At 34.2% G+C, this 10,764-nt stretch overlaps 1 protein-coding gene across 5 annotated transcripts in view; it reads left to right on the forward strand.

Moving 5' to 3' along the window:
- Positions 1-10,764, forward strand: part of LOC106457904 (kazrin-like) — an 81,903-nt gene that overhangs the window by 47,441 nt on the left and 23,698 nt on the right. For all 5 annotated transcript variants that reach the window (XM_022383987.1, XM_022383985.1, XM_022383984.1 and 2 more), the window contains 5 exons: positions 1,448-1,594; positions 2,763-2,946; positions 4,290-4,493; positions 8,419-8,639; positions 9,935-10,047. In XM_022383987.1, coding sequence (XP_022239695.1) covers positions 1,448-1,594; positions 2,763-2,946; positions 4,290-4,493; positions 8,419-8,639; positions 9,935-10,047 — 869 coding nt within the window. The remainder of the gene's footprint in view (positions 1-1,447; positions 1,595-2,762; positions 2,947-4,289; positions 4,494-8,418; positions 8,640-9,934; positions 10,048-10,764) is intronic.

Genomic DNA, 10,764 nt, shown 5'->3' on the forward strand with positions numbered 1-10,764 from the left:
CAGAGGTGTAAGTACGTTATATTAAAACGATTTTGAATATGCCAGTCAGCAAGTCACATAATATAAAGTTGTGGTGGAGCAAAATGTATCAGAACTACTTTTAACAATGTTTACTGTCGTAGCTAGTACGATGCCACCGAAAACTGATCGCTTTTGGGAATGGTATACAACAGCCTTTTCCGATTAAAAATATGAACGCACTCAGATCATAAAGATGTGTTCAGATTGAGGAATTGGAATTGCCAAGACAAGCATGTCCCTGGTATTTAATGTTTTTGGTAAACAAAGGAACATAGATCAACTTGAGGTACCCAGTTCTTCCAGAAAGAGACCTGCAACAAGTCGTACCCAAGCGTAAAAGTCATTGGGAAAAGTCATCCAATTTGCCCAGGCAATAGCACACAACACAGTCAAGAAAGAACTCCGCCTAGAAAAGTGACACAGGTCACGTGTAAACAAATTGCTTCCACAGTGTATCTGTTCTACTGTCGCATACCTCAAGAAGCTGGAGCGTGAAACGGGTAATCGTACTATTCCTTACGAAGACGTACCTATGGATTTCTGTGAGATCAGACTGTTCAAACGAGTGCTAGGAAACCGTCGTCCTCGTACACTATATGGATTGTGGAAAGCCAGCAGGGAGAAGGGGCGTGCTTTTGACATGACAACCTCACGACAGAACCTTTTGCAATAAAAACTATGCAGTATGGCTATTGTTAAGATGCACGGTCGTTAGATAGAACATGACTGAACGTGGTGACGTGGGCTGTAACGATGTACTTAACCTTTGTACAGCTTGATAATTATGAATGAATTCTGTACCACGTATCTGTTTTATAAAATTAGTTTCAGGAGTGTTTATACTAACAGCAATCCTCTTTTTCATTACAAGAAAGTGTTTGACTTATAGATTGATTAATTGATTAATCTTAATGTTTTCTTTGAAGTAAGTTCCTCTCTTCGTAGTAAAAGTAAGCTACTGATCTGAACACAACTTTCTCTTAAATTATAAAAAATAAAAGTGTTTTAAGAAATAAAATGGACGTGTAGCATAAAATTAAATTCATTACAAGAACTGAATAAAACAATTAGTTTTGAAAAGAATTGCAACTTTGATATAGTCGAATAATGTACATTTTCAGAATTTTGATTATACTAGCGCTCTCTGGTGGTATTTAAGTGACTTTGTTTAGTTTTAACGCAAAACTACACAATGGGTTGTCTGCATTGTTCCTCACGGGGCATCGAACCGTGGATTATAGTGTTGTAAGTCCGTAAACTTACTGCTTACTCCATGAGGGACTTTAAGTGACTTGAGTATACATATAGATATGTTAGAAGGTGTAGTTTATAGTAGTTACTGTATTGTTGAAAATTGAATGGTACCTTTGTAACATGTGGCGTCTAAAACTTTTATGTATATAAGGAATGCCTTCTTTAAATACAGCTTGTTCGAGAGAGGGAGGAATGTGAAAGAGAAAAATGGAATATACTGAAGCATGCTAAGGATGAAACTGAGAAAACAGTCACTTTGTGTGCTCAGCTGGACATGAAGGAATCTCAACTAACGCATTTAACAGAGGAACTCAATATCGTGAGTTAAAGCCAAATGAGCTATTTTTTTCCTAAAAAGAACAACGATAATCTTTATGGTGTAAATAATGTGTTTCGTTCAGCCAGTAGTGATACTTATAAACATTTTTTAGATGAACAGTATCACTTTAAGTATTTTTTGTTTGTATGATTGTAATTAAGCGCAAAGCTACACGATGGACTATCTGTGCTCTGCCCACCTCGGGTATCGAAACCCAGATTCTAGCGTTGTAAGTCCACAGACATACCGCTGTGCCACTGGGGGGCTACTTTAATTAAGAGAAGGTATTTAAAACAGATTCAACCTTAGTAATATAGTTAATAAATAATTCTTAGGTTTGAATTTTTACTTTTCAAAGCACGAAAATTCTGTTCTTTTTTCTTTTAAAATAAAAATTAAACATCGGCATGAAATAATTGGAATGCACGAACTGCACACTAAACCTCGCACACATTTTAATTTTTGTGAAATAAAAATGTGTTAAGACTGTCACGTATTGCACATAGCTAAAAACGAACAAAATGTTTTGCACGTCTCCAACTGTGGCCGGTGATATATATATATATATATATATTGTTTTCAGGTATGTTTTTATTTATTGTTTTTTCCATTCAGTTTCTTTGATCCACTGATTAACAGGTTTCAAAGAAACTGAAAAAGAGTAAAAAATAAGGGGGAGGGGTGCAGCAAAGTCCCCTGATTCCAGGCCCCTTCCAACTGGGCTAGTATCGAGAATAGCATTTCTAGGCTTGTAACTCTATTGCCATTACATCTGGACGGTAACAGCTTATGTGGAACAATGTTTGTTTATTTTAGCGCAATGTTCCACAATAGACTATCTGCGACCTGTTCATCATGGGGAATCGAGATTTTAATATTGTAAGAACGTAAAATTACACTGGGGGACGTGTAAGAATAGAGTGCTAGAATAATTTTGGGATCGTATTTCTCCGAGTTATTCTGTTTCAGCAAAAGGAAATAAATCTATATGTGACACGTACACTAAGGAAACAAATCTATATGTGACACGTACACTAAGGAAACAAATCTATATGTGACACGTACACTGACACCTTCGTCCTTCAATCCGAAAAACTTCTTTGTGTCCCCCCCCCCTAAACGTAACGATAAGAACTGTTTTCAATTAGTTTAACGAATTTGTTTACAGGTTCGTGAAAAAATTGGTTATTCCTCTGATGCCGAGAGCACTTACGCAATTAACTTTCGGACTAATGACCATCTCAGTCCAACCAGCACGACCTCTACCGTCATTCCAACAGCCACAGAACAAGACACCAGTAGCGCTCCAACTCCAACTGCAGCATCTGACCCCAGCGCTGAAACTTCCACAGGTACAGTGCATAACAACGCTAGTCTGAGCCACTATGGTGAGTATTGTGGCATTGGCATATATCTATAGTGTATTTCTTGTGTTTGTGACCTACCAGATCAACAAACGTGGATAGTGTAAAAAAATCACGGGTGAAAGATTATGATGTAAGTTATCCTGAAGATAAGTTTGATGGAGTTGACAGTTTTAGGAATATTTATACAGAAAACAAAGACAATTAATTTCATAAAAAATAATCCCCAGTTTTGATCTTCAAAAAGCGTTGCTAAGTCTTTCGCACACCCTTTCTAACTAGATTTTTATATACTTGTCTATTCACAAGTTATTAAAATTCCGAAAACTGCGACTTGGGTACAAACCCGAACAAAATATTTAGCGTTGTAGACGTGTTTTAAATACTATTTCTGATGTTAAGTACAAAGTTGCATAATGGGTTATCTGCACTATCCCCACCGCAGAGATCGACCTTTGCTGAGTTATCACGGGTTTTAAGCACAATATAGTTTTTGTTGTTAAAGATAAGCATCCCAAGGCTAATTAAGATTGTTGAATATCCTGTGTAGCTTTAATAACTAAGGTTACCAGTTTATAAGCTTGTATAATATTAATAATGAAATGATGATATCGCTCAGCAGAAAACAGGTAACAAATTTTTGCTATAGTCAGATTATAAACCGTACGATGTTTGCCAATTAGCTAATCCATCAAATGTTACTTACAGATAGAGAACTCATGCTACTCAACTGTTATGTAATGATAGTAACTAATTAATCATGCCAGCGAAAGTGTAATTATAATTTTTTTTTATTAGGAAAGAGACATAAAGTATTAATGCAAACTCTGGTTTGGAAACAGTTGTATTTTGTTAGTTTGTTGTAATAAACGAAACTGCACAATGGGTTAGCTGTGCTCTGACCACCGCGGGTATCAAAATCCGATTTTTTAGTGTTATAAGCCCGCAGGCTTAGCGGGAGAGACGGAAAACAGCTGTAGGCCTATACAGAGAATGTTGTTTCATGTATAAAGAATAAGAGAGATCGAAAATATCTGAGCTACAATTTGGTTTTGCTACATATCTGTGTTAAGCTATGTAGGCCTATACAGAGAATGTTGTTTCATGTATAAAAAATAAGAGAGATCGAAAATATCTGAGCTACAATTTGGTTTTACTACATAGCTGTGTTAAGCTATGTAGGCCTATACAGAGAATGTTGTTTCATGTATAAAGAATAAGAGAGATCGAAAATATCTGAGCTACAATTTGGTTTTACTACATAGCTGTGTTAAGCTAATATACATCTCCTCGTGGTAAAACTCCGCTCTCAATTATATTTGTATTTACAGGACTGAGTACTCCTCAAGAAGACAAGTCCATCTTGCCAACGGTATCCAGATCGGCTGAAGAAATCTGTAGTGACTACGTATCCAATGACGAAAGAGGCAAGAAAAGCCGAAAACAGCGTGAAGTAAAAGGAAACTGGGCATCAATATCAAAGGTTTTCACCAGAGGGCGTCAACGTAAACCTCTGGAGCCGGGATTATTCGAAGGTAAATCTTTATGGTCCACTATTATACACTGGTATAATTTCTAAAGAGTTTGGTTTGTGCAATATCTACAGTACTGCGTCTTTCTGTATCGATCTCTTTTTTACTGGAAGAATAACTTCAAATGCGTTTTCTAAATATGAATTAATAAGAAAACGTGAAATGTACATCTAACATATTTCTTTAAGATAACGGTAAATCAAATGAGATCAACTATTAACGTCGAATATTCTTTCATAACCAATACATAAAACAGTTAACTTTCTTTTTATTATCTGTTTGATTAACCCTTTACAAATGGCTTCTGAGGAAGGATCTTAATATTCCGCGTTTCGATTGGTATTGTAATCTTGCTTCACTAGCATCTCCACCAAAAACTTTTTACGGAATTAGACTCTCCATCTGAAATGGTCAACTTTAAGCACTTTTGTATATTTAAGTGCGTTTCAGATATGGTATAAAAAACACTGTTTAAAGAAAAAATTAGATCACCTCTAAACTCGTTATAAAAGGTTTTTCACGGACACACCTTACAGATAGATAGATTATTAAAGGCAAATGAGCAACAAAATCATTCGGACTAGATCAGTGATAAATAATTATTCTAATGTATCGACATATATATATACAAACATCTCTTTAACGATCTTTCATAGGTTGTTTAATTATATAATGGACACAGATTATATATATTTTCCTTTCAAATCAAACAAGTAAAATATTTTATTATTGGCGCTATTAGATTTAGATTAACAACTAAAATTTTACTAATTTTTCAAATAATGTTAAGCAAACTTATATAGATATTATTAGCGATAACTTAGAAATTACACAATATTATAGTTTTAAAAAAATCTTAATAAAGGATCTAAGTGTAGATTCCCAAAATGTTGTAAAAGAAGGAGTCTCATAGCATTAATATTAAAAACGTAGATGGGTATATAATTCAACTACATTATATCACAGATTATTCACCTACGTTTCTTCTTGAGTGAAAATACTTTATTTTGAATAAAGTTAAATAAGGTTTTAAAAAATGGTTAAATTAAAGAATTATCCTGCAGGGGTTTCTTTTTATTTTATTTCTAAAAACCAAAAGTCTATATATATGATAACATGGTAATTAATGGCTTGAATTCTACTGATGTTTTTCGGATTACAAACAAATCCTTTGAGAAAGTTCTAGCTAGGATTACTAAACCTTAAAAGAAGCTTACTTGTAAATCTGTCAGATTTTTCAGAATTGCCATATTTATATCAAATTTCAAAACTATATAAGAATCAATTAAGTTCAGTAAAAATGTTCTTAAATAGCCAGCCATCCTGTTAAACAAAATTTAGAATTTATTAATAGATAATATTAAAGATTATTGATCGTAGCATTTGTGACTTCTGGTATTTATATTTTATACTCATGGCAAAGCTATAAAGACTGTCCGCTACTGTCCCTAATTTTGAACTAGTGATCAGAAGGAAGGCAACCCTAAGGGATTAACTGTCGCTCTTATAACGCACCAACAGCTTAAGGTACATGGCTTATTTTGTAGTATCGCACGGATTCGAGATCGGCTCGCCATCTCCAAAATCTAGAATTTTACCACAGAGCCAACCCTCTCTCCACGTTTTCTGCATATTAAATAGTAATTAATTATTAAATACGTTTAATATGCTTTTTCAGTACATACTTATGATTTTACAACTTGAAGCGTGAACATTTCCTTAAACGATCTGGTTAGATCTATTAGTCGATACATTTAGTAATATACCAGTTGAATTACTTAATTTCAAAGCTCTTTATAATGGAAATGTAAAATATCGTATTACTTTGTATATTCATAAAAACGTTTTTAATTACAAAATATTCTGTTTATAAACAGATTGTTGGCATCCTTACGTGTACAAAGTATTCTCCTACTTTAAAATACATCTATCTCTTTTACTAGAATACGTTTTACCATTTTGTAGTTTGTACCTTAGTTTTTATTTATGTATCTTTTACGCTGGATGCTTTATGTTTTTGACCTTGTTGTCTGAAATTTGTTTTTAGATATCTTCCAAGGTATAAAAATACTGATTTCATGATTTCGTTTGTTTAGCTGTTAAAATCAATACCTAAATATAAAAAATAACTATACAGTATTGGAAGTAATTATAGGAAATACAAACAATGGGTAATGCAACTCAATGGTCAGTTTATCATAAGTACAATACAGAAGCTACAGAAGAAAAGCGAATATGTTTTACAATGCACTAGGATATTTCATTTGCGTTAAAAAGAGCAGTATGCCTTGTTTTGATGCTGCTTTAGGTTTATCAATATTTGATTGTGAAATGTTGTTCTAAATGTCCTGTATTACTCCATATTATTCTGACAAGTTCCTTGGTTGCCGTTTGACTTTCTCAGGTGTTTCTATATAAGCCTTTACAGTCTCGATAATGTTCCTACTGGGACTTTATGCAGGGCAATACATGGTTGCGAGTGTTTCATAGGTGTTTCATTCCTTTCCTTAAAGTTATCATTTCACCACATTTGCTGCATGTTAGGGATCACTGTCTTGCTGAAAGATAAACCCATGCTAAACATATCTTATTCCTGAGGGAATGACGTAATGTAGATTTCCAATATCTTTAGCTGAGGTGCAGCCCACACTTGTGTAGGCCCTCCAGCATGTTTCATTGTACATGTTGCGTGTTAACCGTGATGCCGTTTTCCTCACCGTAATCGTGATTTTTGCCAAACAATATGAATCTGGATCCACCTGTAAAGAGCACCCTCCTCCAGCTTTGCTCATACAATAGCCTTTTATTTGGTTATCTCCCATAAGAAGTGTTTTTTGAGCGGCTGTACATCCTGTGTGTCTTGATACTCAGGAGGTAATATTCGCATCTGTATTTATAGCTAGGTCATTGGAAAAAGATCACTACGGGATTGTCTTGTATCTAGTAAAGAACATATACGGAGATACTTAACATCACTTTTGAAAAGTTTGGGATTTCTATCTCGGATGCTTCCAGTATCAATAGTATTAGTTTCATGCACCTTCTTCGGAGTTTCCATGCAGCTCATAAAAAACGTGTAATTTTGCCTCTACCTGTTAAATAAAGTAACCTTCACCAACCAAAACTTTGATTGCTATATGTTTTTATATGTAGCATTTCTGTTCTAAAAGCCATGAATATACTTATCACACCACAGCTAGGAATAATACGGCTGCCTGAACTCTTATAGGCATTATACTGATGTGGCACTATAAGATTGGTTACATGATAGCTAGACACGATGTAACCTACCAACACGTGACTACTCTGCCGCGGCTCATTATCTTACAATACAGGGGGAGATATCCTATAATATATGCATTTATACCCATTCTATTTACTGTTTCCACAATTATTTGCAATACTGTGTATAAGTAAACAGTTCAAATATTATAAATTACACCAATTGTATATAGGCAATCAAATCAGCACTATATAACAACGGTGGAAATTAGTATAATAACCAAAACTGAGATGTCAGTTATAAGATTCTAACCCAAAGAAAGAAAAACTTATTCATTGCCAGTCCTTGTCACTATTTATTAAATTATAATGGAAAATGTTATGTGGTCATAACACCCAAAATCGTTGGGGATATTCCATCTATCAGACATTATCCAAACTAGATAGTGGATAGGGAAGATCAGATTACACAGGGGCTAGGAATTGAATACTTTGACCCACAACGTCTTCTACTGCCTTTTGCTGTCTACAACTAGTTGTGGGAAGGCAGTTACACCTAATATTTGACATAAAAGGCTGATGTTAAAAAAGCCTTATTTTTATAGTTGTATGATTCCCAACCTTCAACTTCCGTAATGTGTTGATCAATATACATGTCACATGTTTCTCACATTGATGTTTGGCATTTGGTCATTCTTTCTTACAGTTGAAGCTACTCGCCAGGTGTCATCTTGGTCTCCCCAAAGTAGTGTCTGCGCCAGTCCTACAACATTAGATGTTTACACAGAAAAAGTGAAGCTGTTAGAAGAAGCACAAGATATTCCCATGGAAAAGTGGAAAGCTGCTACGGTGCAAGCTTGGGTTGAACTATCTTTAGGGATGCCTCAATATGGTGCTATGTGTGCTGAAAATGTCAAAAGTGGAAAGGTTATGATTGTCATGGGGGATTTCTTTAATAGTTCCTAGTGTTAGGTGCTTACTAGACGACATTATCATTAAATATGAAACTACACAAAAGGTTAATGTTTTACCGAATAAATATTTCAAACGTCTGGTACTTTAAAAAAATTCATTTCAAATAAACCGATAAACTGTTGGTATATTACGAATTTCATGAAACTAACGTTTTTTTGGTTTTTTTTCGTACTTATCTTCTAAATTGACCAAAACCTTAGTGTCGCGCTATCATAGTTAACAGTCTGTTACAACAGATTGTGACTGTAGTTTAGAAAGATTAAAACTTTTGAAAGTAAAATAAACCGAAAAGTATTAATGTCGATTATATATCGCAGTATTCACAGGTGGATACTTGTGTATTTTCAGTCAGTATTAATGTCGATTATATATCGCAGTATTCACAGGTGGATACTTGTGTATTTTCAGTCAGTATTAATGTCGATTATATATCACAGTATTCACAGGTGGATACTTGTGTATTTTCAGTCAGTATTAATGTCGATTATATATCGCAGTATTCACAGGTGGATACTTGTGTATTTTCATCATATTGTAATCAATAACTGTGCAAAGTAGTTTATTTATTACGTACTTTAACTCTTGCATTTTAAAAAGATAAACAAATCTACACATATTTCAATAACAAAAGAAATATTTCTAAATCGTTGTGGTTTATTGCACATATAAACGTGGCTATAATCTGGGCGCTTGTTTTTCACAGAATTCATTAAAAGCACGTATATACATGAAGTTTTGCAATCTGAGTATGAAACGAAATAATATATTATTATAATTCGCAAATAATCACGGATATCACCACTATAAAGCAAAAAACAAGGGGTAAAGGTTAGAAAAAATCAAAATAAATAAATAAATATATATATATATAAATTAGCTAAACACAACTTACAAAATATACTGCAAAACGTACATTACTTATAAGGATGTAACTACGTTCCTACAGGGATTTAGTGTTCTTCATCAACACTTCCGTTGAAATAGATGCTGAGCTATTACGCCGCTATGCCTCAACTTCCCCGAATCTTTTGTATTTAGCTAGAAACCAGTGACGAAATTAAACTATTCCAACTTTATAATGATCTTTATTTTTTTCAGTAAACTTGTTGAAAAAAGAAAGTAATGTAAACAAGACAACAACAAAAAAACACGTGTGGCTCGCCAGATAGGCAGACATACAGTTATTTGCTTTATGTATATTCTAGGAATCGCCAAATTGACGTGTGTATTTTTTTCTGTAATTTCAGATTTTATTAGAGTTGACCAATGCTGAGCTTGAGTCTGGATTGGGAATTTCTAATAGAATGCACCGACGAAAACTCAGGCTGGCTATAGAAGAGCACAGGGATCCGTCCTTATGGTAAGATAGTGTATGTCTTCTAGCATTCAATGGTAACATATGGGTCGACCCCTGTCAAGTGTTTATACTGCTTAGTGGTTTTGTTTAGCAGAATAAAAAACATATTAGTGCTGTCTGATAACACAGGCCTGCGATGGTTTGACTGTCTTGAATTTTTTTACATTCTACAGTAATTCCTGTACGCTGAAAGAGAAAATGATATCCATTTTTCTCCATGACGTAGAGATTTTTCACAAAACGTCATATGTACTTTTACAGAAGTGAATCATTTTCATTGACATCGGGTCACATTTTGATATTCTTAAAATTTTGACAACCACTAGTTATAGATTTCTATAGACCAATCGCGAGAGTCTTATCGATTGTTCTAAAACCCACGATAAACACACCGCTAGTATATAAACGTTTAACGGGCCGCATGACGTATCATTTCTGGATAGCATTTGTTTGTGTGTGCACTTTGATATTATTATATATATTTTTCGATATTATTTATTCGTCACTATGACAACAAGAGGTTGTGTAAATTTCTTCCTATTGCTCATTCGGTTCACTTGAAGGAAGCGTACGAAAATCTCGAACTTCTTCATAATAAAGTTAAATACAAAGAACATGGTTGACTACTTTATGTGTTGTTGGGTCAACAATCCGGTTATACAAAGTTTCCATGTTTTTTGTGTGAATGGGACAGCAGAGCACGAAATCAGCACTGGATGT

The sequence above is a fragment of the Limulus polyphemus genome, unplaced genomic scaffold, assembly GCF_000517525.1.
Source record: "Limulus polyphemus unplaced genomic scaffold, Limulus_polyphemus-2.1.2 Scaffold390, whole genome shotgun sequence".
NCBI classification, from domain to species: domain Eukaryota; kingdom Metazoa; phylum Arthropoda; class Merostomata; order Xiphosura; family Limulidae; genus Limulus; species Limulus polyphemus.